The sequence below is a fragment of the Fusarium phalaenopsidis genome (assembly GCF_050370095.1).
Source record: "Fusarium phalaenopsidis strain FUZ10S chromosome Unknown contig_32292, whole genome shotgun sequence".
In the NCBI taxonomy this organism is placed as follows: Eukaryota; Fungi; Ascomycota; class Sordariomycetes; order Hypocreales; family Nectriaceae; genus Fusarium; species Fusarium phalaenopsidis.
The window spans coordinates 3,420,114-3,447,684 of NW_028145410.1; the positions used below are offsets into that span (position 1 = coordinate 3,420,114).

The following is a 27,571-nucleotide window of genomic DNA, read 5'->3' on the forward strand; positions in this document are numbered from 1 at the left end:
CATCTCCACATCATGTGGCTGCACCGCACCGCGCAATGCATGCGTGGCTCAAGCATCAATGGCAACGGAAACAGTCCCGGATGTGGCTAGTGGGCTCCCTGTGGCGAGGGAGGCCACGTGAGTCGGTGACGACGAGATGCTTGCGCATACTGCTGCTGCTACTATTCTCCGCGATGCCTTCAGTCCCTGAGCATGAGAGCTTGCACCGCCGCAACGGTCTGGCTGGTTTCATCGCCATACGCTACTGCACCTCTAGATCGTAGAGACATCTTACTCAACAGAGGAGAACGCACGAGTTGCAACGCAACAGTCAAACTTGACGCTATCATGCTAGCCCGTGACATGCTCCCCTCCACATGCTGTATCCACCGCCCCCCTCTACAAACCCCATCGAGATAATGAGAAGCAAAGCAAAAGGCATCACTTGATCTTGACCGTACCCATCATTCCCCCAGGATCGCCATCCAAGGAAAAGCAACTCCATCACCAGCCACGCTAACTTTGCCCTACCGCGGCTCATATGCCTGGAGTGAGGGGTAATTAATTACTTGTAAGCTGGGATATATCCCCTCTGCGGGACTCATCGAGGCCCTCATGACCTGGTGTGCGCGTGGGTTATGGTTGAGTCTAGCCCCCCTCCCAAGCTTGTGATGGGATGCGGGGAAGACCCGCGGGTCCGCGATCGGGTATCAAAATGACTCTTTTCTCTTCTTTCACATGTGCAATAGATTGCGGTGAAGGAAAATGACTAGCAAGATTTCCCATGGTCAATGCTGTATGGTTTTCCTTGCTGCCAGGCGAATTGTGCAGTCAACGTGCGTAATGGTCCCTCCAATACGAGCATCTCGTCCTCGTATTTGCCATTTCACCCAGCAGGATATATCCTTACCCGCATATTACCAATCATTCTCAGTAAAAAAAAAAAAAAAAAAACTTCCACAGCCTTGTTTAAAGGATTCATTGTGCATTTGACATACCCAGATTAGGTTTTCTTCGCCGTGCCCCGAAGCTTTCTCTTCCCTCCCTCTCCGCCCCGGCCGGTCCGCCCGGAGTTGCGTCCCCACTTAAAACACCGGGCTGCCTCCGGATGAAAAAGCCGAGGTATAGGGCCTCCAGCCCCACATCGGTGCTTTTCCCTCTCTCTCCCTCTCGGCTCAAGCCGAACCCCAGCTTGCAATGCAAAGCTGGTTTTTTGCACAGCCGCCAGAGCTTGCCTGAAGACTATATTTCAGCAGTGTAGGGATTCTCTATGCATAATGACGATCTATTCTGCAACGTTGCAGGATTTCTATCCTAGCATATTTTTTTTTTTTAATACTGTAGCCAAGAGCGCTTGGATCGTTCTGCTGTCTTCTGGGGCATTTTCGCTGGTAACCAAAAAATCGTCGGAATTATTTTTGGCGTTGGGCGCTTAGATCGCCTAGACCCCGTCTGTTTGGCTGCCTCTCCCCCCAATATGCACCTCCAAGCGCCTTCAAGCAACCCCCAACATGTAATGTACATGTAGAAGCACGAACAGCGTTTCCCCTGCAAGACGCGCCCGCTCGCCCGCCTGGCAGAATAACGCTTCCGGGCGCCATGTCTACTGTAATCGTTTCGGATCCTTCGTGAAACATGACACTCAACCCAGGCGCTTACATGCCTTTCAACCCCCTCCACTCTCACCCCGCAAGCGCCTAGTTTCATGAACCGCACGTCTGACCCTTGCTCGGGCGTCTAATACACCTACACGTCGTGAGGTTAGTCTCTTCCTGGGGTGAGGATGGAAATAGATCATCACAGGGTACGCGAACGGGCGGCTCTTAGGCGGCTCCTCTATCATGCTTCAGCCTACGGGCGCTTGTTGAAGCAATACTCGCCGACCCAACTCGACTGATAGATGCTCTATCGGGATCCAGTGGTATGAACGACTAGATCTACTGGTCTAGTGCGTTGGTGGGTTGCTGTGGCAGTGCTGGCATGCCTGAGACGGTTGGAGCCTCATCTGTTGTTGGTTCGGTTTCATCTGAGAATGCCTTCGCTGAAACCAGACCCGACCCGCACCAGCTCGTCGCCCAAGCACGCTCGCTCCTAGTGTTACCGACGGGCTGGAATTGGGCTGTGTTTCTGGGCCATCAACTGTTGGCCATGCTCCCAACTCTCTTCTCCATCCATATCTGCATCGCCACGATGCGGCCGCTGTTGGCCATCTCCTGTCATCTGCTGCATCCTCGACTCCTGTCAGGCTCCCACGTTCGCATATTACGGGTTGAGTGCCACGGATCAAGTGCCAACCGTTCATCTGGTTGTCTCCTCATGCTGTTGGGCCATTTTGTTGATTACCCTGCCCTGTCATTCTGGAGAACTGCATCAGGCATTGCGTGCCACCGTCTATTCTGTACATTCAAAACCACAAGCCATGAAAAAAGGAAATCCCGCCCGTCCTAAAAAATGCCTTGTCCTCGCTTCCGTCTGTCACGCTCCTCTTTTCCACCCGCCCAACCACATAACAGAAGGAACTCGCTGTTGGCTCACTTCGTCGCACTGCCTCTCAAGTCCTAGATGATGAACCCTTCGTTGGTTGTTATTGAGCTCCTCGCTATGGGGGTGGATGTTGGCTAGGCGGATGTGTGAGAGGGGTGAGAGGGTAGACGAGGTCCAAGGCCGAGCAAGGCAAGGTAAAGCAAAGCAACCAATGCGAGTTCCGAGAGACCCCCAACTATGTCATATCATTGGGCATCTTTCGTCGCCTGATAACGTGTGTTCCGGTTTTACGCCCATATCGTTGAATATCCCGGGGCTTGGTCGAAGTCTGGGCACCTCGCCGTATCCTGAAAAGCAAAGGATACTGGGTAGGCTCCCGCCAGTCAGCCCCGTACTGGCAAGGAGACGTCTAATGCATGTGCGTCATCGTGAAGGATCCCTGATATCCCATCTAGTGATAGTACCCATTCGATTGATTGGACGCATGCTGCTCTTGCTGTATGTACTCCTCAAAGTAAGGGTGGTTGCAAGCTGCCTTGGCCGAGATGCGTCCGGCAGGGTCGTAGACGAGCATCATCTCGAGAAGCTCGAGGCCGGCGTCGTCGAGGCTGTGGCAGAGGACATTGTTGTAGTCACGCTGCCACTTGGGGAAGGATGACTTGAAGTCGGGGTACGATGTGACACCGGGCCAGACCTCCTCCGAGGGTGTTCCAAGCGTCCTAGAGATGGTCAGTACTTGTCGTCGTGAGGTCGCATGGAAGACAGTGCTCACCGGAAGATCTTGAAGATCTCGTCAATCTCCGAGTCACCAGGGAAGAGGGGCTTTCGTGTGCACATCTCGGCAAAGATGCAACCAACGGACCACATGTCGACGCCAGTCGAGTACTGACGTCCACCCAGCAGAATCTCGGGGGCTCGGTACCACAGAGTGACGACCTCGTGGGTGTATGTGCGCAGCGGAACACCAAAGGCGCGGGCAAGACCGAAATCGGCGAGCTTGAGGTTGCCCTCCTTGTCGATGAGGAGGTTCTGGGGCTTGAGATCGCGGTGCAGGATACGGTGGGAGTGGCAGTACTTGACGCCATCACAAAGCTGGAGCATGAACTTGCGGACGACTTGGTCGCCGAGACCGAGCTGCATCAGATGCGGCGAAGAGCCCTCAGGCAGGGCCTTGCCTCGACCACCATCGCTCACGGGGAGAGCCTCCATGTACTTCTTGAGGTCGAGGTCGAGGAACTCGAAGACGAGGTATAGCTTGTGGCCATCGGCGTGCACGATGTTAAAGAGACGGACAATGTTGGGATCTCGCATCTCCTTGAGTAGGGAGATCTCGCGGATGGCGGTGCTGGGGACTCCTTCATCCTCAGCTTCGAGGCGGATCTTCTTGAGGGCGACGATGCGACCATTGTTGGCGAGGTCTCGGGCCTTGTAGACGACACCGTAGGTGCCTGGGGAGGGTTAGCATTGACCTTGGCGGTGACATGTCGACGGTGGGCGGTAGATGGCAACGCAACGAACCTTCACCAATCTTTTCCAACTTTTGGTAGTTCTCCATGGCTAGAACTCAGATGGGTGACGACGGGAGGGACAATGAATGGCAAGGCGGACGAGTCGCCTTTGAAGGATACCAGCAGCGAAAGACCCTGCGTCTGTGGCGTCGATCGTCGTCGAGCTTGGGGTGGTTGTCGGTGGAGGAGGCTTGACTTGTGGAGGTCAAGATGGAGATGCGCGCATGCAGCAGAGGGACGTTGAATTTATCGTCGAAACGGCGCGAGGGAGGCTGAATCTTTTTCGTCGGTGACCAGCGACAGCGAAGTGAAGTGTGATGGCACGCGAAAGAAACAAAGGCTGTTGTTTCGGTTGAGAGTGAGGCGGCTCCAACGAAAGGTTCAGGTTGGCGGGGAGGAGGTTCCAATAGAATTTAGGTAGCTTGGTCTCCAGCTACAACAGCAGCGATTGGAAGCGGGGTGAGGAAGAAAGGAAATGAGATGGCGATTCCCGACTCTTGACCGAGAGTAACCAGCGAAAAAAAGGCAAGTGACTCTCGTATAAACTCTGGTACGGATGCACCTAGGCCGTTAAAGATGACCGGTTTTTCTGAATGTCGACTTTGCAGGTGGCTTTGTTTGTTCCTTCAAAGGAAGAAAAAATAAATGCATCAAGTGTCATGAGTGTTTACTTTCTTTGTTTGGTAACGAGGGGCCTGCGCGTAGGTTGCCCGCGCCAGTAAAAACAACAAGACACCCCCAAAAGTCCGCTAAAGCTTCAGCGCACTCTCTCGTCCATGACAGCGGATTAGCGGACATGGCCGTCCACACTAGACCTGAGTTACGCTGTCAGCTCTGGCTGGTCAATGGCCCCGGGCCAATCATTGGCAAGAGCCGCCTCTTCAATTTCGATATTTGCAGCTTCGGCCTCGGGGTCACGGACGGCCAACGCGTGTCAGACGCGTTCTCTTGGGTCTCGGATAGTGTTGATTCTGCTTCGGAAGGGGAGAATCATGTTTGATAGTGATCTTTGGCTGTGGCTGGCTGACATTAACAAAGGCATGCGCAATACAAGTCTGGTAGTTGTGGTAAACCTTCAACACCACGTATTACATCACCAAACAAAAAGGAGGTCGTCTACGCCAACACCTTGACACAGACGCAAAAAGAATCAATCGACGTGGGCCTGATTCGAACAGACGCCTCCGAAGAGAATAGATTTCTAGTCTATCGCATTAGACCACTCTGCCACCACGCCTTGTGGGATTGATTTGATGGCGGCGGGTCCGGTATTGTCGCTCAAGTCCACAGACGGGTGGAGGGTGTGTGAGAGGAGAGGACTTGAGAGATTCCAACTTGGGAGTTTTACATACATCTGCGGCTTCTACTGTAAGTACCTTGGGACTATGATAAGTCAGGATAGAATAATAGTAGCTAGTTGCAGTGAGGAAGCTTACAGGTCGGTGTTGCATGGAGCTAACCTAGAGGACTATGAGACATGACAGACACAAGAGTGAAGGAATGCAACTCTGGCCTGATCTTTAGTTGAAATTCACTGACGAGTCCGTCTCTGCCTGGGCGGTGCTTGGGAGTGAGTCTAGATGAAGACTACAAGCTAAGGGACGATGCATGTCATCGTGGATTGTGGGAAATCGATCAATCCATAGTCTGGGACAACCCGATATCACACCTTTCTTCCATGCAAGGCACAGGTCTGACATTTCCCAGCCACTGTCTTACAGCGGGAACTTCAGTCATTGACAATGAGGCTGACACGACGTCCACCTGGGAATCAAACCTGCCAGTGAATAAGTTGGCAAACTAGTCGAGATGGAATGACACATCCATCATAGAGTCTAATAGAGTCTCATTCGAGGCATTCCTATCGCCACTATCCTAATGTCAAACATGATTACCCAGCGCCCATGTCTCGGCAACTATTAGTTGACACACCAACGCCAGCCTCATCTTTGGACTCGTGTAGGTATCTGTCTCACACACTCTCCTTACGCCTTAGATCCAGTATCTTTTCCAACTTCAACATACCCTTGGCACCCCAGCCTGCCGGCCCAGCATCCACGTCTGGCCGCACACTCATGTACCAGCTCCAGGCCCGTCTGTCCAGATCACTTTGGCTCAGCGTGTCCGCCCAGCTCGCAAACAGTAGCCGCAGCGCGCCTAGCACGCGGCCCAGGTGCTCTTGTTTCTCCTCATTTGCTGCAGCAACTGTCTTCTTGACTCCCGTCTCTGGCGGCGCAAAGGCTCGGAGAATGTAGTTTCGCGCTCCTTCGGGTCGGTGGATAGCCATGCCCACCGTCGAGGTCGTGGGCTTCTTATCCTCCGTGTCGAGTGCCCACACAGGTTCCCCATTGAGACTGGATATGCGCTTCTGAGATGACAGGGCGTCGTTGAGACACTCTCTCATGAGGCGCCATCGATCCGGACCCAGCATCACGCCGCCATACCATCTCGTGAGCACAACTAACGTGTTGCTGATGTCAAGTTCGCGCAATTGCTGAAGCAGGAAATTTCCACAACCCGACTCGCCATCGTCAAAAGATGCCTCCTGTTTCAGGGGCGAGTTGCCAAAGCTGGTCCGGATAGCCCAAGCGTTGTGAGTCGCAGTTTCGAGCTCGGGCTTCTCGGACATCAGAGACTTGAAAAGTGCTGGCCGTGCAGATGGTGATGACACGGGGATGGCGTGAGCTATAAAGATGGATCCTTTCGAGCTCAGTTTCTGACTTGCGGTCCAGCCCTTGGGTTTCGGTGGGCTTCCTTGAAGTGGGACTGAAGAGGCGTTGGACGACGACGGTTGTGATGAGCTGGACCAGGTGTAGCCGCCTCGCTTGAGGACCGGGACTTGACGGCCCATGATGCTGATCTTTGGCTGGCCTTCCGGGATCTTCTTCTCACCTCCTGGAGGTGCCTTTTCAATGCCTATACTCACAGCTTTCGACCGCGAGTTGGCGCTCACCACGGCCTGAGCCAGACTCAACCGGCTGCTTGGTGGTTGCTCTGGCATTGTAAATCGCAACAACTCAACCACAAACGCCAACATCAGGGGCGCTCTGTTCGTCACAACAGTCGTGTTCCGAATAACCTCCTCGTCCTCCTCTAGGGGTAGCTCCAGCGCTGCCTCGAGCTCATCACCGGACATGGCGCTGTAGTCAAGATCCCGTCGATGCGCCTCCAACTTGGGCTTCTTCGCCCCAGCACCGACTCCTCCATCCTCCGCCGCACGCTTCCCACCGGACTTCTTCCCATGCGCCTTGCACGCCGCGTGCAGGCTCTTTGCCACCTTGGCATCTCCGCCGAGGGCTTCCTCGACTGTTGCCAGGGGCGCATCGGCGATCTGCGCGATGCTGGGTGATTAGACGCGTCAGCCTTGCAGAGGTTAGGGCTGGGGATGGTTGAAGGCAGACCTTCGGAGGTTCTTTGTCTGGAGGGCTTTTACTTGGCCCATGGCGGCCATCATGGACATTTTGCGCGCCGTGAGCAGGCGTAGCAACTCTTGGAGGTCATTCTGAGTTGCCATGGTTACGGCGCCGCCAGTAGAAGCAAAGAGATCCGATGATGAACTAGTCGCGTTTATCAATTATTCTGGTCTGTTGTCATGCCAAGCATTTGATAGACGAGTTGTCGATGTCGTTGTAAGTCACAAGGTCAATCCCCTCCGTTCACGATCCGTCGCGATGAGCTGCCTGCACCCCCAGAATCGGATCCACTTTTCGAACCGGCTTGTCGGATGGAGCCGACCCGCTCCGGGGCGGGAACCCCGTTCAGCGGATTTTGAATCTATTTTCGCACAGTCATTCAAACCTCAGAGTCACGACGTTCAACAGCTGCGCCGGTCGCAGTCTCGCCCAATTCCCATTCCCAATGCATATACGACACGCCCCTCGATGATATCCCCGACTAGAGGCCTCATCGCGAGGTCCGTTCGCTCTCAATGGCGCCTTGCGAGCTCTTCCTCGCGAGCTCCCCGCCCCTCAAAGACACCACACAAACCTCCGCCCAAGACAACGAGGCCCTACAAGCCGTATATTCCCTTAAAAGCAGCCAATTGCTTCCGACTTGACATCCTAACACCATCTACAGTAAACCACAAGCTTCCTCACAACCACCGCCGCCTCCTCCTCCTCCTCCTCCTCCTCAAGCCGAAACTCTCCTCGATCTCTGGCGCTCGACCTGGCTACCTCTCACCGGCGCAGCCCTCGCCGCTGGCGCCCTCGGCTTCTACATATTCGGCACCGTCGCCGCGTCCTTCAAGGCCTGTCCCTGCAGCGGACCATGCGAGCACTCCACTCCGACCGGCCGGCCGCCGGCGCTCGACGGCGACAACGCCGAGCAGTTTGACAAGGAACTCAACCTGCCCGAGTGGTGGATGGGCATCACCGGTCTGCGGAAGCGTCTCGCCGCGCGTGCGACGGGACATGTTTTGGAGCTGGCCATGGGCACAGGGCGAAACCTCGAATACTACAACTGGGAGCCACTGAACGAGCGTGTGTCGGAGGCAAAGGGGGAGAAGCAAGGCAAGGCTGGCGCTGAGGCGCCTCACGGGATAACATCATTTACCGGCCTCGATATCTCGGTTGACATGCTCGACGTCGCCCGGAAACGCCTCGTCAAGACCGTCCCGCCCATGAAATCATCCGCCCCGATCGTCCGCGCATCCACCATGGCCGACCATACCGGTGGTCAGCTCTCCTACCTCGACGACCAGCTCCGCCTGATCCATTCCGACGCACACCATCCTCTCCCCGGGCCCTCAACGCCATCGACGAAATACGATACTGTTATTCAGACGTTTGGTCTGTGCTCCGTGTCAGACCCTGTCGCCGTTTTGACCAACTTGGCGTCAGCTGTCAAGCCTGGATCAGGGCGCATTATTCTCCTGGAGCATGGAAAGGGCTGGTATGGCATCGTCAACGGACTACTGGATAAGAATGCAGGCAAGCATTTCGAAAAGTACGGCTGTTGGTGGAATCGAGACATACAGGGTATCGTTGAGGAGGCTGCCCTCAAGACGCCCGGCCTCGAAGTGGTTAAGGTGGAGCGGCCCAACACCCTTCAAATGGGCACCCTGGTCTGGGTCGAGCTCCGAGTGAGGGAAAAGGACCGATCATGATGCGTGCTCACCGCCTTGGGGCCATGACGTTTCAAGGGGACTTGAGTGGGAGAAAGTGAGAAGGGCTTGTAAAATATGACTATGTACAGTATTATCCAAGACGTAATGTAGAGAAGCTCAATCTGAGTGGCATTGCACATTTTCCAATCCAAGATACGCGCGCGTCCTTTTTATGCGCCAAATAAATCAAGTCATGAGGGATCTCCCCCGATCCCCAATCCCAATCCCATCCCCAACCAAATCAATCCAAAACACCAGGCAAGTCTAATAGTACAAATACTTCCGCAGACCCCGCTCCATGCAATTAATATGTATGTATCGTATATCCGCCGTCGCAGACAAGGCGGAGTCGTCATCTCAGTCATCCTCTTGTAACTCCTTGCGCCTGCCCAAAGGAGTTGTCGTCGTTCAGCATGCATCAAACAAGCAGTCGATCTCGTCAATCTCGATGCTTTCGCATGGTCTATCCCATTCCATAAGCTTGCTGAGCTTCAGCCAGTTGTCTGCCTCTTCGTCTTTGCGCGCGCTCGGTGTCATGGTCGACATCGGCTTCATGGCGGGGCTGGTGAGGGAGGCAGTCGAACCAAGCATAAGGTGCTCGCCGAACCAAAAGTCGTCGCGGTAGCCATACTCGGAGGTATGGGCGCGGTCGTTGGTCTCGGGAACAGGCGCCTCTTCCGTAAACTTGCGTTTCAGCAAGAAATCAGCCGTCTGGGTGAACTCGCGCTCATCTTTTTCCAGAGGCGGCGAGTTGCGACGGCTGTCGCGGCGGTTTGGTACGTAGCGGTGATGGGAGGGAAGAGAGCCAATGGGAGTGGCGGGCATGGTAAGGTCATCGTCGCCTTCGTCAAAGTTGTGATCCGACAGATCCACCTCGGGCGATGGGCTGAGCTCACGCCGTCGGGCATCCGTGTCATCTGAACCGGAATCGTCCGTCAGCGATACCGAAGGAGTATCGAGGGCGCGACGAGAGGGCACAACGGAGCTGGGGTCTGGAATAGGCTGACGAGGGCAGGTAGTGAGGAAGAAGTAGGTTCTCCGAGGATGGACGCTCTCGAGTTCTTTGGCAAGAGGGCACGGTTTTTGAGCGCTCCAGCATGTGCGCTTCAGATACGAAGCCAACCGTGAGGAAATAATGGCACAGGGGTTGGCGGAGCTATGATTGGAATGTTAGCGCACGGGAGGCGGAGGGGTTGAGGGGTGTGAAACTCACTGTTGGACAGAGGCGAGACGTTGAGCCAGAACGGTCGCCAGCTCTTTGACAAGATGAGGTCGGTTTCCAGTTGACTGTAGTTGAATAATAACAGCCTCGACAATGTCGTCTTTTACCGCCTCGAGGTCAATCTTGGACTGCTCGATGTCCAGGTCAAGGCTCGAGTCCGGCCTTGGCGAAGGAGGCGGTGTCTGCTCAATGGCAACGTCGTCGGCGTGCGATCGCTTCTGTCGCTTGCTGGGATGTGATTCGGAGCCCTCGGTGCCAGATGTGGGTGGCGACAAGGCGGGCGAGGCAGAAGAGGACGATGATGGCCGTGAAGCGCTCTTGGAGGCGGCAGCAGCAGCAGCAGCGCGAGCGGCGTGTGTCATGGGAACGTGGATGCCCAGACTGGGTAGAGAGAGCGACTTGCGGCGCGTATTGTAAGGCATGGTGATGATGTCTAGGCGAGAAGAGGGGTTTTGGGTTGATCTATTTGCGAGAGGAGCCAAAGTCGACTTCCATGGATCGGTTGCTGGGATGGGACGGTTGTTGAAGAGCAGGCGAGCTGTCTATCCGCACGTGTTGAAGGTAGATCGAGAGATCTATCGAGTCTATCGATCTAGAAGAGGCGGTGGTGACAAGCTAGCTGGGGATGAAGAGACGAGGAGGTGAAGGAGGAGGAAAGTCGCAAGGGGATACCGAAGGGGTGGGATTGTTTGTTGTTGACGGGATCTGAAGGGTCGAGGGGGTGGAGGAGAGGAGGAGGAGAAGAGAGCGGTCTGTCTACGGGGGGGTCAACTACAGGAAGGAGCAAGGGAGCGGCGATGGATGGATGACAAGCACGAGGAGGAACATGGAAGGGGATGGGATGGGGGCGGAAGGTGGGCGACGGACAACTGGGGAAGGCACAACGGAGCTCTCAGGCAGTCAATGAATCAATGCTTGTAAGCTGATAGGTCCAAAGGCAAGGTACTCGGATCCATCACGGGCAGGAGACTTGCAGGAGCAACGCCTCCACCTTTTTTTCCCTGAAGGTGAGTGATGAGGAGGGAAGAGAAGAAGAGGGACACACAAAAAAGTGTGTGTGTGTGTGTGTCTGTCCCCCAAGCAAAGAAAGAGCACGAGAGCTCGAACTTTTTTTTCGTTTCAGGAGGCGCCCATTGGCTGGCACTGGCTTGCATGGCTGCCGTGAGTGGGGCGCGCTAGACGTCAGTGGGCCCAACCTACAACCTAGCTAGTGGGCATCTGGGAAGATCCATGTCCATGGCTGATGGGGACCCCCTGCAACTGTACATCCAGCCGCAAGAGAGGGAAAAAAAAAAAAGCAAGAGGCACAAGAAGAAAAAAAAAGTTGTTCGAGGAAGGAGGGGGTTCCGCAGGCAGATGCAGGCAAAGAGCGCGCACTCTTCAGGCAGCGGTGGCCCCAACCTCAGCCCAAGCAAACATGTTGAAGAGAGACTTGATTGTTAACATGCCCCTTTTTTTTCTGTTCTGTTTCTTGATCATGGCAAAGGCAATTGATGAGAAGAGGCAACGATCACGGCGGCTCAATCATGGCCTCGGCATTACGTTTACAATTTTCCGTCTGACTCGCCCAGCATCTTCTGCTTCTTTTCTGTTTCGAGTTTAGCCCATGCTACTCCAACGAAACCTCGCGATCGAGCCTCGCCTCATCCCTGGCAGAAAGAAAAAAAAAAAAGGGCAGCCGCTCGCTCGCTCGCTATTTTTTTCCCGCCTCACCCGCCTCCTTCTGGCCCTTCCGGCCGCCGGGCCACCTCGGGTCGGAGAGGGGACCGTGGTCTCTCGTTAGTTTGTAGCGCTTGGGGGGGACCCTGAAATCCCATCGGACCTCTTTTCTGGGTCTTTTTTTTGGGGGGGGAACCGCCGAGGAAGCGAACTCTGGCTCCGGACGTGGAAGCGAACTTGAAGAGCACACCGCATTGTTGCTCTCTGGTTCCGTGCAACCAACTTACACCGCATGCCCTGCGCTTATGCTGCTGTATCATGCACGAGCGTCACAGCGAATGCAAAAGGGTCCTGGGCTGGTAGGTACTTGCAGTAGGTACGGAACGGATACGGTTCAAGGCAATGTCCCTACCAATGCAATGTACCCACCCTCATCTTGAATTCGATGGAGATGACGAGTGGGCCGAATCATCTCGAGGTCCCTCTCTTGACTCCATCCCGCCGTCGCCCATGGCAATTTCTTGTCGCCGAGGACTGGTGTTGCAGATGTCGATACGTATGTAACTGCGCGTGGTCCCCATCCATGCCAGGCCAAGTCCCTGGCGCAAACCGATGTGTAAGAGAAAATGTCTCGACTGTCCAGCCTCGACGACCAATCACGGCGTTGGTAATTCGGTGTCGTTTCCCTTTTCTCTCTCTTCCTGTAAATCCCTCCCTCCCTCTCCAGTGTACGAGTCCTGGTGGATTTCAAGCCGCGGCATCCGAATCTTCTTTTTTGGCCCATAGCCACGGCTTACACGGTTGGCGAGCGAGGTGGTCAGTTCTTCTCCAACCCTGCATTCGCTCTGTGTAAGTCGCGGGCGGGTTGTTTGTGGCCCATTGTTGTCGATAATGTCTCTGGCGTTCATTTCAATCTCTAATTATTATTGTGTCGTTTCCCGGTGACGTGTTGCTGCTGGAACAGTTCGTCTCAGCCCTTGTCTGACATGAGACATGCCTTTTGCCAGCCTGTCCAAACTTGACTTGGACACAACAAACACGACCAAACATCCAATTCTCGTACATGACTTACATAGGTACCTGGTCCAGCACCGACCACCGAGCAGACCCTGGCCCCTAACAGCAACCCCTCCTTCGCCTCGCCCTGGCTGCGTCATCATCGCCATATCTAAAAAAGAATTCGCCTCCTCCTGATCGTCCTTTCTTGTCCTCCCCTCCTTGAACCGAGTGATTGGCACGAACACTTACCCTACACTGCAACCTCGAAACAGCAGCAACATGTCACTCTCTCCAAGCTGAGATGCCACGAGGTGGGCTTCCATGCAGCTACTAGCTCACGCCCCTTGCCGCGCCAGTCTCCAACTGACATGGCCCATGGATCTCTCCACTTGCGCCTAGACCAAACTTCGACCTCTCCCTGATGGATCTCGCCCAAGCTCCATCTTTCTGGCTGAGCAAACCCCCCGAAACCGGGTCAACACCCATGCCGTATCGTCTGATGTTTTTGTTGTTAGTAGACTTGCGCTGCGCTTCGAACCAGGCTGGCATTGCCGAAGGACGGCCTCGGATATAAGTCGAGATGGAGAGTCAGTCTTATGAATGTTACTGTACGGAAAAAGTCATTTCCCCTTCATCCACATTCCACAGCTCAAATCTCCGCCCTCACCAGCAGCCCTCCACCTGTGAAGTCATTGGCGATAATCAGAGCTGTAGATCATCAATCCCTTTCCCTTGCAGCTCCCTCGACGCTCTTCACGTCCTAGTCCTAGCGCCAACAGCCCATCGTTCTCCCTGCCTCGAGGCGCGCCGCCGCGCTGCCTCAGACCGGACCGCGAGGCTCTGTTCTCCAATTCGTCACATCACCCCCCCTCCTCCTTGTCGATACAAGGCGTCGGCTGTTCCGCTCCGCTAGACTTTGGTGCCTTACACAAGTGTAGAGGCCATGGACGGTGGGACGGCACTTGGCGTGGCCGGGTCGGCTGATTGAGTTACCCTACACCGATGGGCTCAACTCTCCTGACTCAGGCATCGCCTATCATGCCCTCTTTGCTTTTTGCTTCACCTTGACCCCACCCCACCAACATTTTCACTTCGTCACATCCGGCCGCTATCACTCTGGTGACGTCTACGTCTAGATTACCATACAGTAGCATCCGACACCAGCCTCATCCAGCCAAGCTATGGAGTTTCCCTTTGTAACTCTCGACGTCTTCACCACGACCCGTTATCGCGGAAACCCCCTCGCCGTGGTCACCATTCCCGCCGACGTCCCAAAGCCCTCGCAGGAGCAGAAGCAGACCATCGCCCGCGAGTTCAACCTCTCCGAGACTGTCTTTGTCCACGACGTCAACCCAGATGGCCCCGAGAGTGATGTCACCCGCCGGGTGATCGACATCTTCACCACCGACGAAGAGGTTCCCTTTGCCGGCCATCCCACTATCGGCACTGCCGTCTCGCTTATTCCCCAAGGCGTCAATACCGTCATCACAAAAGCAGGCCCAGTTGCTCTCGTCCAGACTCGCCCTGGCCATATCCAAGCTGCTATCCCGCACAATGTTCGTCGTCATCGTAGAACCCTCGCCCAGCTGCCCTCTCCCGCACCAGGCCAACTCTCTGCCGACCCAGCGATCCGTCAACTTGAGCTCGAAGCCCCACTCTTCAGTATCGTCAATGGTTTATCGTTTGCGCTCATCAACCTGCCCGACCTGGAGCACCTTGCCAAGGTCCGGACATGCGTCGTGCCCTTCTCTGTCGATGGGCTGCTCGATGACGGCTGGCAGACTGGCCCCTTGTTCAAGTATTACTACGTGTTTACTGGTCAACGACAAGAGAACGGAGTAGACATCTTCTCCATCCGTACTAGGATGATGGAAGCAGCAATGGAAGATCCTGCGACGGGCAGTGCTGCTTGTGGCCTTTCCAGCTTTCTCACCCTTCAGCAGCCCGATCTCCAAGATCAGACCTTTCGTTATGAGATTGACCAGGGAGTCGAGATGGGTAGGGAGAGTAACATCGTAGTCCAAGTCTCGGCGAAGGCGTCAAAGATCGACAAAGTCGAGCTCTCAGGGACAGCTACCACAGTGATGAGAGGCCATGTCACCATATGAGGGTATACGCTGGTCATCTCGACAATATTCATATGCCTTCGCCCAAAAGTGATACAGTTTCGTTCGTGACCAACCATGCGCCTGGTGTTGTTTTCCGACACATCCTAAAACTACTATCATACAGTGATACAGTATTACAGCAAAATGTGATGGGGTCATGAACCGCCCCGCCCCCCCAGACGAGGTTGTCCCTGGACCGCAAAGACACTGCTTCTCTATAATTCTCACTTCTTTTTGGACCCAACGCCCCTCCCTCTCTCAACTATGTGCCGTCCCAAACCAGAAAAGTCCACCAATGGCATGTGCTTCCGTATAGGTTCGTTCCTCCTTGTGCCGTTATACCCAGTTCCCGCCATATAGTCAGTCACATCATGCATCTTAACCTCGTTGAACCACCTGGCCAAACTTCTCAGCAACCTGCCATGACACTGTTAGCCTCCTGGAAGTCTCTTGCCAAACACGCCTCAAACCTACCTCAGGAATCGCCTTAATAAAAGGGAGCTCAAAGAAATTGTACTTGTCGCACTTGACAATCTCCACAACCGTAAACAGCAGACCCCACGGCTGCGGCCAGAAACTAACCAGCCGCTCGAGGAGGACCCGCGTGATTCCCTGTCGGATCTCCGTCTCCTCGGGATCCTCCAGGTCCTTGCTGAAGATATAGAGGAGGGCCTGGCTGAAAAAGTCGGTGTGCGCATTGGGGAAGCGTAGCTGGTTCACCACGCTGACCAAAAGATAGTACCTGGCCTCGGCAGGGAGTTCGTGGATGATGAGGGACAGGGTTGAAACCTCATGCTCGTCTCCAGATACTGAGATAGCCGTGCCAGCCTGAGCTGCCTGGTCTGCGGCGTGCTGCCCAATGTAGATGACTACGGCGTTGATGACGGCAAGGTTGACTGCAACAGGTACATGGCCGTATGTTGTCACCTTGGGAGCGTTGTGTGTCATGGAGTGCGTGATGTTAGCCACAATGTCCTCTGACGGGCCACTCTGGAGGGCTTGGTCGACAACGCCCAGCAGGCCAGCATCTCGGAGGATTGCAGTGGCCTCGTTAACCAGGCCGGGATGGACCCTGGACTCGTCGGATCGATCCTTGGCATTCATCTCGACAAACTTGGGGCTCTGCTGGGGGTTGGCGGCCAACACGGCGTTGATCAGTTGTGTGCAGTGCGGCGGGATGCTGGCGCAGATTCTGACGTGGTTAGCCGCGACGAAATCGGGGAAGTCGTGTTGCAGGATGATCAGAAGCTTGAACGCGGCTCGGTAAATATCCTTGGCAATGTTGGATACTTCAAACACCTTCAGTTGATCTCCAAGAGACTCAAAGAGCTGGCACACGAGGTCGACGAACAGTCCCCATCCGGCACCATCGGGCAGTTGGAGGAGGACCGGCATGAAGGCACGGTGCTGAACAAGAGAGAGCCAGCCATAGGTAAAGCCAGGAATGAGAGCAGGGCCCATGCCGGCAAGTCGGGAGGCGATCCTGAGCAAAATGTCGCGGCGCTCCTCTTCAGAAAAGTCCTCCGAGATGGCGTGGATCTCGTGCAAGAGCATCGACAGCAGTCGGAAGAAGACCCTCTGGTTAAGCTGCTCCCCTCGCTTGACGCTGTGATGGTTTAGGACCAGCGTGATCAGCGCCATGGTCGAGTCGACAAATGACGCTCGCGTGGATGATGTGTCAAACTGCAAGCTGACAAAGGTTCCAATGAGTTTGGCGAGCGCATCGACCGTGATGTAGACATCAGTGAGAGCGCCAGGGTGCATCGTGTGCTCGAATCGCTCAACCGATGTATCGATGGCGGTACGGAGAAAGACGAAGAAATCATCACGGGCTCGGATAACTTGCTTGGCCTGCAGTTGTTGCACAAAGATCGATCCAGACGCGTCCGAAGCATTGTGGTTGTTGCACAGGTGAACCCACTCGTCCAGCACATAGTCCATCTGATCTTGTCGATATAGCGCCTGGTCGTCTGCCTGCGAAGGATGCGACAATCCAGAGCCGATCAGCTTGGACCTGACTCGTTGACCAATAGCCGAGCCGGGGTCTTCTCTGATCCAAGCCCATGCTGCCTCCAAGGTCCTGACAAAATCAGCATACAGGGCGATAGGGCGGTTGTTGAGAAGTGTAAGGTCAAGCATGTGCTCCAAGAAGTCGAGCGAGCCCTCTTTACGGGCTTGGAGGGCCTTGGACATGGCAAGATCGATGTTCCTCCAATCCAGCAAGTCAGTCCGAGTCAATGCCGCCAGCAATGGTAGGCTCAAGAAGGTGGGCCCTGGCTGTTGGCTAAACAGAGCCCGGACACGATTGTTAAGTGCAGGGCCGGATATCTTTCTCAACGTCTCCAAAACATGAACCAGGCTCTCGAGCGTCAAATTGTCCTCTACCGGCGAGAAGATGATCTGGCTGATCTGCTCGGCGGCATATATAGCGAATTCCTCCGAGTTCTGCGATGTCTTGATGATGTGCTGAACCAAAGCATCGACAACGTCCAGGACAGGATGGGGTCGTGGCAGGCCTTGGAAATGATCCTCGCGAGCCTCGGTTGCTACCCTCAGGAGTTCCTGAAGTAGCTTGTTAACTCGCTCAGCTAGGCCGCGGACATCCATGGTGAACCCAGGCGACCTTCCGTTAGACATGGCATTGGCTCCTGCGTGGACAGGGGCATAGGGCTGCATCTGAGTGCTTAGATGTTGCTGAATCGCAGGGGTTTCAGCAGGAGTTGGTATATTGGGCATAGCCGTGAATTGCTCCTGCAAGACCTCGTTGGCGAGAGATCTAGTCGCGTCGGATGTCGAGGGACCGTGGGAGGGAGCAGGGGCAGCGGCGCTGCGGGGTTGTCGAGCAAAGTCCTCGTATATGGCCATCTGGTCGCTGTTCAATCCGTTGCTGGTTGGCGAGAGCTTGTACGGGTGCGGGATGGTCATGGCCCAGCGGCTGAGGCTCGAGTCGAAGTAAGGCTCGTTGGGTCGCTGCATTCGGTGTCGTCGACGAGCCTCCAGTTCTCCCTCCATCATCTCCTCAATCTCAGGCACCGCCCTTTCCTCTGCCTGCTTCTCGATGATGTTGCAGGCCAAGTCGAGGTTGGAGTTGACGCACATGATTATGGTACCCTCTGGCAGACCTTGAGGAATGTCGTTCGACAGATTCCGCATGTAATTGGTAAAGTTGGCTCGAAGTGGCTCCTTGGACGTAACAAGCGCGAGGCTTCCCGCTGTGGCTTTCACCATATTGATAGCAGAGGTTCGCACGCGGTTCTCATCGGGCTCGGTAGCGAAATCCTTGTGAATCATCTGCTGCGTTGAGATGGCAGCAATAGTGACGGACCGGTCCACAACAGGCTGAATGATATCCTGCAGGGCTCGACTGAGAGCAGTCCGCACAATATCGTGGAGTCGGGTGGAGGTGACAACCATCTCGTTGGTTGGGGGAATGTTAATGAGGGGGCCGAGATCTGGAATAGTTGGTGCAATGGCCTGGGGGGAGAGGCCAGCGCCGACAGCGGATCCCATGCCGTTCAGAGATAGGTTTTCAAAGGCATCTATCTGTTCTTGAGGCAGAACATCCGCTGGTTCCTCGATGACCGGTCGGTTGAGGATCTCTCCCGAGGGCTCGATGCTCTTGTGATCGAGATTCAGACCCTTGCAAAGGACCTCAATCTCGAACTTGAGATTCAGCTTCAGCTCAGCATGATGGTACAACTCGATCAGTAGGTGGATAATATCCATCAGCCAAGGGTTAGGAGGCCGGAATACCGCCGATGTGGCACCTTGGACAAGGACCTTGCACACAAAAGGGATGACGACGATAAGCCTCTTCGTATCATGCGCTTCGATCAGTAGCTGCTTGAATGCGATGTTCCTGTGCTTGATCGGTCGATCGCGCGCAAGAGTCATGAGACCGAGCCAGCCGCCGAGATTCTTGAGATGCGTTCTTTCCGTAGAGTTTTGCATCGTAGCCTCTGAGTTAAGCATGCGGGACACGCTGACGTACGTCTCACGCAGCACCTCGCCCCAAAGGGACGTGTCCTCCAAGAGCCGGACGAGTTCGAGATAGACATGATGGTAGTTTGGCTGCATCTTGGCACGCTCCTCGACAAGCTGGCAGGCGAACCATTGCTGATGCCTTCGCTCCAGGGTCTCTCGCAGCTCGCTGGACATCGATACCAGTGTTCCTTCCGTGATGTTGTTGAGAACAAACTGGACCTTATCCTGCTCGACTTCGTTGGGGTCTTCGAAATCCATCTCGGGGGCCGGGGGGTCGACATTGATGGAGGAGAAAGCAGGAACCTGGCGGTCTGCATTGGCTTGTTCTTCAGAGTTTCCATTGGGAAACGTGTCTCCTGGATAGCCAACTCCATGTGGCGTTCCCGCTCCGTTCGGGCCGCGAGAAAGATCTTCTTCATGCTCCATCACGACCTCCTCGGCCTTCTTGTGCGCTTCTGTTCCCATAAGTCCCGGGATCAAGACCAACTGCCGACAGAAAAGGGGCCATTCCCGGAACCGGACTAGGAGTTGCATCAGCGCTTGCAGACCGAACTTGTACATGGGATCGTCGGGCACATGGTCCCTAACTGCTTCCAAGATCATGCCAAGTCCTATCTGGAGAGGCAGCCCTGAAATGAGCTTGTGCGAGATGATGCCGCCAAATAACACGGCTGTTGTGGCAAGGGCTTCGAGTGGATAATCGACGTAATGACTGTACTCGTCGAAAAGTCCATGAATCATGCATGCAAAGACATCCTGATCCAGGGCATCCTTGGAATGCTTGTACCGATCAAGAACCTCGACGATGTTTCGAACCTGCATCTCATCGCTGTACATCTTTTTGTAGTGCTCCTCCATCTTACTGTTAGCGGTCGGGGGAAGGGCATTTCCGTCCTTGCCATTGGCGTCGATGATGTCGTCGTAGCCTTCGCCATAATTGATCAGTCGCGGGTACGCTATAATGCAGTGCCGCTGAATTATGATGAGCTCCTGGACAGGACCCTTGGGCAAGAGATCTTCGAGGATGTGTAATAGCGCTGATACGGTTCGAACCTGCAGAGTTGTCGTAGTCTTTGCAAGCGGTTGCCCATCAGGACCGCCTCGTTGGTATTGGCTTTCTAGGTTGGCCTTGATCATTAGGAATTGCAGGAGAGTGCGAGACATCTCGTTTCCCCGGTCTGCGTAGAATCGTGCCCACTTAGACAGGTCCAGATATCCCTCAGCGTGAGCCAGCGCAGCCAAGTCGATACCGAACCCGTTGGCTAGGTACACAAGCGAATCCAACCAGTTGTGCTTGACTGCATGCTCAAAAACAAGGGGAAGATCAACAGGCTTGATGGCGTGCGCGTCAATCAAGCGCTGCGTTACCCACTCCTTGTCCTTCTTCCACAGGCTATCGAGAACGAAGTCGTACTCAGGTGAGCGCTTGTAGAGGAAGTTCTCGAACAAGGAGTTCAGCGTATCAATGGCCATTGCTGCCCAATGCTGGCGAGGGACCTCGAAAGCGGAAACGAGAAAGATGTCGAGATTCGGGACAACTACTTCTTGAAACAGCCTCTTCGCTTCGACGCTCGTGGAGGCAACAACGGAACTGAGTGCGACGTTGAAGATTGAGGAGAGAGCAGCCACAGAAACGAGCGGATGCTTGACAGCCACAGCAGCTCGCTCGCGAACATTAGGAGGGGAGTTTGCATAGTCGTCTAGGGTAATACTGCGCCGAAGCCCAGGGATCGTCGTCGCGTCAAGCTGTTCGGGGGTTAGAGAGGCGTATGCACTGACAAAGGATAGCTGCGCCTCTGGATGCCTCCACACGCCACCCCAAAGCCGCTGGATGTCCAGATCAGAGTTTGGGTCTTGCGCTATTGGTAAAAAGGCGTTGTAGAGACGCAAGAACTGCTGAGAAGAGACCCTAGCGGACGGCTGATCGAAATAACCAATCACCTCCATCCAGTCAAAGGATTTCGGCAGTACCCTCCTGAGGGCCGCCACCAGGACGTCGGGGTCATGTTGCGGGGTTTGGGTGATAGTTGTGAACGTCAGGGCGGCGGAGACTTGTTCGGCGTTAAGCTGTAGGTTGCTGGCACGGTTCTGTAGATACGAGACACATGTTTCCTCATCTCGCGTGAATTCGATGCCAGTTTTTTGGAGGTACCGAACCAAGCCATTGGAAGGTCGATCGGCGAGCACTCTGCTCAGGTCAAGAGCAGCTAAAACCTCGGAAGGCGGCGGTTGATCCACGCTAATATATCGCTTTGCGAGGTAGCTCTCGAGATCTCGACGAGAAGAAGCATTAAAGCTGGGAGGGTGATACTGAAGGAATCGGTCGATGATTAGGGCGATGAAGGAGGGGGTAAGGTCAGCATGGGCTTCGAGTTCGGGTCGAGAGATGATATCGACAAAGGTTGGAAAGTTTGTCGAGAGTATAGCGTCGGCTACAAAGAGGATGAGTCTGTGGTTGCGGGATAGTGTTGGACAGGATGCTCACCTTTGGTTTTCAAGTCGGTCCGGGAGCCAAGCTTGAAGGCCAGAGCTAACAGGGTCTTTTCCAAGGCGTCGAGCTTGAAATGCTCCATAAAAGTCGAGAGGTCAAAGTCGCGGAAGATGTCTTCAGTGCCACTCTCAATTGACTCGGCGATCTTGCTCGCTTGCTCTGGATCGTGCGCAATCTTCCGCATCTCGCCGACGAGGATGTGATAGTTGCCTGGATTCGAGACAGGCCTGTTGAGGCCGGGGAATATCTGCGGCGCATTGCCGGCGACAAGCCGGGTGAAGTACTTTGAGAAGACTTCCATACCGTGTTCATCGATGAGCTACAAAGAGGTTGCACCGTCAGCAAGACGAGGTGGCTGAGATGGAATAGGACCCAACCTTCTTCAATTGGTCAACCTGCAATTCCCACTTGGCGCGGTCCTTATCCTCCTTGATGGTGCTAAGCAGAAGATAGACCTGGGCCACGACAATCTTGGTCAGGGAGTTGGTGCCCGTCGGACTGCTGGCGCTTGGGCTTGCGCCAGCACTGAGGATGGCGGCCTGCGATGGGTGGGGAGAATGGCTCGAACCCGTCTGAAGAGTCTGCGCAGGATTGGGCGAAAATGATCCCGCTCGAGGTGGTGGGACCATGGAGGTGTATTCGCAGCGTTGGGGGATGAAAAAAGGGAGCGCCTGCCCTCGGAGTGGTGGCAGACCGTGAGGCTCAGGAATCGAGCGGGCGAGTAAGTCTGTGGGAGGAAGAGTCGATATAGAGGATTCCTACATGGGGGAGCGGCAACGCGGGACAGCGATCGGGATCGAGAGGGGGAGGCTCGAAACGGGGGAGGCTCAAGAGGGGAGCTCGAGAGCGCGCGATCGTGCAACCGAAGTGGCAGCCGGGAGGGGACTAGAGAGCCTGACTCGACTTGCGGGTGGAGGTGCGTGTCGTGTCCAGTGATTGTCGTCGCGAGGGGTACAGCGCCGAGAACGCAGCGTATTAGGAAGCTCTGGGGGGAGCCTGGAGCGGTTCGGCGTCGGTCGACGAACAAGTCGTGATGAATATTCGTATTGATAGTTCGTCAAGAGTTGTCCATACATACACGAATGGAATGGATGTGGTTGGGGTTAGGTGCTCTGTAAGGTAGGTCGGAGGATAAGGTAAGGTCCTGAAAATGACAATGCACCGGATAAATCCCGGTCCTACAAAGTCGGGGTCAGCCTTCCCGCCACGGCAGCCCGCATCACGTGCTTGGGGTCGACACACGACCGTCGTCACTCGGCCGGGTCTGCAGTGCCAGCGACGCATGGCCCGTGCTTCTTGGTTGTCCCATCAACCGTGTCCACGCCACTCTAAACAATGCCAGGGCCAACCACCTGGCGGTCCCATCCTCCTTATCACAGCTCCATGGAACGCTATAGCTCATGTTTCGCTTTCTCCATCTAAAGCTTGGAGTGTAGTGCGACTGAGGCTGGTCCCTTTACCGTCCTTCTCTTTTTCCAACATCAATTATTACACACTGCACTAGCCTGCCTGTTCGTTGACTTATTCCAGGCAAGATGCCTGCGTCAACAATAGAATCACCAGCCGTTGCGCTGTCTTGTAAGGAAGCTTGCCTCTCGCTCGATGGACAAGAAACCACTAACTGGAGCAATTGCAGTCGCAAACAACTTCTGGGGCAAGGACGATGCTGGAGTTACACCACTGCTGGCTCGCATGGCAGCGGCCAAGACAACATGCGATGAACTAAGGGCATTCTACGGTGGTATGTCAAGTCTCCGAATTCCCCCTCAGGGTTTCACTTCTAACGCATGTCTCTGCAGCGCGAGCATCGATCGAGGAAGAATACGCCCGCAAGATGATGAACTTGTGCCGGAAGCCGTTGGGATCCCAGGAGACGGGCACCCTGAAGACATCACTGGATACTGTCCGAGGCGAGGTCGAGCAAATGGCCAAACAACACCAAAACATCTCTGCCGAGATGAAGAGCGAGCTTGAGGAGCCGCTCGCCGCCTTCACCGGTGGCATGAAGGAGCGTCGCAAAATTATTCAGAACACCGTCGAGAAGCTACTCAAGACGAAGACACAACAGACACAGCATGTCAACAAAGTTCGTCAATCAACCGTCGGTAATTCTAGTTACATAAATGTTAACATGATGATAGACTCGAGACAAGTATGAGCAAGAATGCCTGAAGATCAAGGGCTACTTGGCTCAAGGCCACATGGTCATGGGCCAGGAAGAGCGTCGGAACAAGGCGAAGTTAGAAAAGACGCAAATCAGCCTCGCAACCTCCAACACAGAATACGAGAACGCTGTCAAAGCCCTGGAGGATACGACAGCAAGATGGAACCGTGAGTGGAAGGCGGCGGCCGACAAGTTCCAGGACCTGGAAGAGGAGCGCCTGGACTTTACCAAGAGCAGCCTATGGACCTTTGCCAACATTGCTTCCACGGTTTGCGTTAGTGACGACTCGTCGTGTGAAAAGATTCGACTATCTCTGGAGACGATGGACGTGGAAAAGGACATTGTCACCTTCATCAGCGAGAAGGGAACAGGACAGGAGATCCCTGATCCACCCAAGTACATCAACTTCTGCCGAGGCGACGTCAACGATAGCCAGTCCGAGGCTTCAGAGGATGACGCATACTCTGTTGCCCAATTCCCCCGGAACATCAATCCCGCCTTCAGGTCCTCTTCCCCACAACCCTCGACCTTTGAGTCTCATCACGATCCCAACTCTGCGTTGGCCAAGGACCTTGCTCATAGAGAAACCGGTCCTTTGAGCAGACGCGAGCCTAACCCCGTACCTCAGAAGCTGGTTCAACCACCTCCCGATGAGACCATTCAGGCACCTATCCAACCAGCTGCCCATCCTCAGCAGGTCTCCCAGCCTCAGCAGCTTCAGCAGTTGCAACAACTACAGCAGTTCCAACATCCTGCTCAACAGCGCCACCAGCCACCACCCCAGCACTCGCAGCAAGTGGCTCACCACATGGGCCACCACATGCCCCAGCAGATGAGGCCTCATGACATGAGACCCCTCAACACGCAGCCTGCGGACATGAGGCTGACAGATATGAGGCCAACTGATATGAGGTACCAAGACATGAGATACCAGGACATGAGGCAGCAGGACATGAGACACCAAGATATGAGGCAGCAGGACATGAGACACTCTGAGAGGCATAGCGGCGGCAGACAAGCCTTGGAGATGAGGCAGCCTGAGACCAGGCCAGCCCTTGAGATGCGACATTCCGGAGAGGTTCGACCTGCACTCGAGACACGACCTTCAGCCGAAGTTCGACCCCTGGGAGAGATTCGACCCACCAATGACATGAGGCAACCCGTGGATTCCAGGACCTCGATGGAGGTCAGGAAACCAGTGGAGGACCCTTACCGTCGCCAACAGGCGGCAGCTCACACGGGGTATGACATCAACCAACATGGCCCGGTAGCCTCAGTCCCTCACGATCCCTATCCTTTGGACGGCATGACCATGCTCTGTAGAACTGGCCCAAGCCCTATCTCGGACCGCAGCTCCCAGGTCACATCTGCGCGACCATCTAGCAGAGACTCCCACAGTGATTACTCGAACCCTACCTCGCTCTCTAGCATCGAGCCGCCCAGTGGAAAGACCTCGCCTTTCAAGCAAGATCCTATCATGCCTGACCCAATCAAGTCCAACCCGATGGTCAACAAACCAGACCTTGGAAGGCCAGCTCCCGCCTCAGTTCCGGCCCCAGCTCCGGCTCCAGCTCCAGCTCCTGTTGCTGCTCCAGCTCCTACTCCTGCCTCAGCTCCTTCCCCGACCCTGGCATCAGCCCCTAGTCCTGTCAAGGTCGTCGCCAAAAAGAAGAGCGGTGGCTTTTTGAAGAACCACAGTCCCTTTAGGCGCAAGAGCACGAAGGATATGCAGACATCAAACAGAAACACATGGCACGCACCCAGTGCGCAAAACTCGGGCAGCCCAGTACGGAAACCACTCATGTATAACCAAGAACCGGCAAGTGTGACGACACAGCAGCGCACTCAGAGCCCAGAACCCATCGATGCCAATGCAAGCCTGGCTCTCGGCGTTGGGCAGAACGTCTTCCCTGTCTCCAACCCAGATGCGAAGAAGCAGCCTGGAGCCGCTGCTAAGGAACCAGAGGAGACAGATCCCATCGCGTTGGCTCTTGCGGAACTCAAGGGCGTTACGCTAGGAAAACAGTCTTCGGTTCGGATGTCTGCTGATCATTACCATGGCATCTCTACACCCGCACCGGGATCTGAAACTTCCAACTCACGGGAAGCGGCTTCGCGATCAATTCCAACCCCCGGAAACAAAGACTTGGCGGCAGCAAAGAGAGGAACACCCCCTCCGTCGTACCAGACCCAAGCTTCGACACAAATCTCGAGGCTGGGCGTGCCTCCTCCCGCTGTAACCTCTAGGGCAATGAAGGAGGCTACAAAGAAGGCCACTGCCCAGACCAGGAACATGTTTACGGAAAATGCACGCCCTGGATCTGGTGGCTTCAATTCTACTGCTTCGCGATCTAACACTCGAGCCACGGAAACAAAGCGAGCTGAGCCTGCAGCGCAAAGCACCCCTCCAGTCACCTCCAGGCCTGCGACTCGAACAACCAACCACGGCAGGGGAGACAGTTTCAGCACCTCCCCCGTTGCCGCCAGACCGTCGACTCGGGCCACAGATCATGGCAGAGGCGAATCTGGTAGCTACAGCGCCTCTCCTGTGACACGGCCAGCAACTCGTGCCACGGATACTGGAAGCTATGGCTCAGCATCTATGTCACGAACACCAACTCGCTCCACGGAGACAGGTAGAGTCGAACCGGGAAGCTATAACTCGGCGTCCATGTCACGAACGCCTACTCGATCTACAGAGATGGGCCGGGCTGGACCTGGAAGCTATAACTCCGCGTCCGTTTCCCGCCCACCAACCCGAGCTACAGAGACGGGCCGAGCTGAACCTGGCAGCTATAACTCAGCATCTATGTCTCGCCCAGGCACTCGCGGTACGGATATGAGCCGAGGAGAGACAGCTGGTTACCACACGCCACCTGTGACGCGGTCAGGCACTCGGGCAACTGAGATGTCTCGTATGGATACTCGTGGTTTCGACCCCCCACCACCGCTGTCACGACCTGGAACAAGAGGAAGTGACATGTCGCGAGGATCCGGAATCTATGGCTCATCCCCAGTCTCTCGACCCGGCACCCGAGGCACTGATATGCCCAGAGCTACTTCCCCGGCGCCAACACGTAGCGCTTCTCCTCAGCCACCCATGAACGATTCTTGCAACATGAGCTATAGGTCGGCATCGCCAAACCCCTATGCCCCTAGCCAACGCTCCCCATCTGTGATGAGCTCTCCTCAGAAGCGTGGATCCACCCAAGGATACTATCAGGAGTCCACGAGCCGAGGGCCTTCTCCGTCGCCATACGGCCAGTACAACCGACCTCAGAGTAGCTATGCAGGCAGCGAGATGGCGGTCCAGCTGGCGCCAACTGACGACCCCTATGGATCTCAGGCAAGCCGAGGCAGCCGCCCTGCTTCCAGGGCCATGAGCCACTATGGCGAGGGCAGTCCTCGTCAACGCAGCCAGAGCGTGGCTGACCCCTCACGACTCTACACTACTGACGGTAGACCTATCTTGCATTATGGTGAGTTTGCAAATCCGACAAGTTTGATGAATGAATGTATGCTAACATGAGATGCTTGCAGCACGTGCATTGTACATGTATCAAGCAGCCATCCCTGAGGAATTGGGCTTTGCCAAGGGTGATTACTTGGCCATCCTTCGTCACCAAGATGATGGATGGTGGGAGGCCGAAGTTCACGGCGGAGATGGACGTGTCGGGCTGGTCCCAAGCAACTACCTCTCGGCATGCTGATTGATTAAAACGATATGAGCGATTTAGCGGCTTGTTTGTGTGACTTTGGACACTGGACCATTAGGGATTGATGGTTCTTTCTTGTTCACGACTGGATTATACCTTTCTTTCTTTACGCTGTCTTATTGATGGTTGGTTGGCATGGAGCCGGGGCTT

The 27,571-nt window shown here is 55.1% G+C and overlaps 7 protein-coding genes and 1 non-coding gene across 8 annotated transcripts; 3 read left to right on the plus strand and 5 right to left on the minus strand.

Annotated features, from left to right (window-relative positions):
• Nucleotides 1-2,914: 2,914 nt before the first annotated feature.
• On the minus strand, nucleotides 2,915-4,018 carry LRP88_05306 (kinase-like domain-containing protein; the record flags this gene model as incomplete). The annotated part of the gene is made up of 3 exons (XM_083241863.1): nucleotides 2,915-3,182; nucleotides 3,236-3,911; nucleotides 3,982-4,018. The coding sequence occupies 3 exons, from the start codon at nucleotides 4,016-4,018 to the stop codon at nucleotides 2,915-2,917; spliced, it is 981 nt and encodes a 326-aa protein (XP_083103011.1).
• A 1,108-nt stretch (nucleotides 4,019-5,126) lies between these two features.
• On the minus strand, nucleotides 5,127-5,208 carry LRP88_05307. The gene has a single exon. It is a non-coding gene; the product is annotated as a tRNA-Ser (tRNA).
• Nucleotides 5,209-5,943: 735 nt separating this feature from the next.
• LRP88_05308 (YigZ family protein) lies at nucleotides 5,944-7,431 on the minus strand (the record flags this gene model as incomplete). The annotated part of the gene is made up of 2 exons (XM_083241864.1): nucleotides 5,944-7,312; nucleotides 7,373-7,431. 2 exons carry the CDS (start codon nucleotides 7,429-7,431, stop codon nucleotides 5,944-5,946), a joined length of 1,428 nt encoding a protein of 475 aa, XP_083103012.1.
• Nucleotides 7,432-7,899: 468 nt separating this feature from the next.
• Nucleotides 7,900-9,078, plus strand: LRP88_05309 (S-adenosyl-L-methionine-dependent methyltransferase; the record flags this gene model as incomplete). The annotated part of the gene is made up of 2 exons (XM_083241865.1): nucleotides 7,900-8,008; nucleotides 8,060-9,078. 2 exons carry the CDS (start codon nucleotides 7,900-7,902, stop codon nucleotides 9,076-9,078), a joined length of 1,128 nt encoding a protein of 375 aa, XP_083103013.1.
• A 408-nt stretch (nucleotides 9,079-9,486) lies between these two features.
• LRP88_05310 (uncharacterized protein) lies at nucleotides 9,487-10,722 on the minus strand (the record flags this gene model as incomplete). Its single annotated transcript, XM_083241866.1, has 2 exons — nucleotides 9,487-10,234; nucleotides 10,292-10,722. 2 exons carry the CDS (start codon nucleotides 10,720-10,722, stop codon nucleotides 9,487-9,489), a joined length of 1,179 nt encoding a protein of 392 aa, XP_083103014.1.
• Nucleotides 10,723-14,139: 3,417 nt separating this feature from the next.
• LRP88_05311 (PhzF family phenazine biosynthesis protein) lies at nucleotides 14,140-15,066 on the plus strand (the record flags this gene model as incomplete). The annotated part of the gene is made up of 1 exon (XM_083241867.1): nucleotides 14,140-15,066. One exon carries the CDS (start codon nucleotides 14,140-14,142, stop codon nucleotides 15,064-15,066), a length of 927 nt encoding a protein of 308 aa, XP_083103015.1.
• Nucleotides 15,067-15,444: 378 nt separating this feature from the next.
• LRP88_05312 (CCR4-NOT core subunit CDC39) lies at nucleotides 15,445-22,170 on the minus strand (the record flags this gene model as incomplete). The annotated part of the gene is made up of 4 exons (XM_083241868.1): nucleotides 15,445-15,483; nucleotides 15,541-21,482; nucleotides 21,536-21,860; nucleotides 21,919-22,170. The coding sequence occupies 4 exons, from the start codon at nucleotides 22,168-22,170 to the stop codon at nucleotides 15,445-15,447; spliced, it is 6,558 nt and encodes a 2,185-aa protein (XP_083103016.1).
• Nucleotides 22,171-23,076: 906 nt separating this feature from the next.
• Nucleotides 23,077-27,415, plus strand: LRP88_05313 (uncharacterized protein; the record flags this gene model as incomplete). The annotated part of the gene is made up of 5 exons (XM_083241869.1): nucleotides 23,077-23,119; nucleotides 23,178-23,282; nucleotides 23,341-23,627; nucleotides 23,683-27,184; nucleotides 27,246-27,415. The coding sequence occupies 5 exons, from the start codon at nucleotides 23,077-23,079 to the stop codon at nucleotides 27,413-27,415; spliced, it is 4,107 nt and encodes a 1,368-aa protein (XP_083103017.1).
• Between the last annotated feature and the right edge of the window lie 156 nt (nucleotides 27,416-27,571).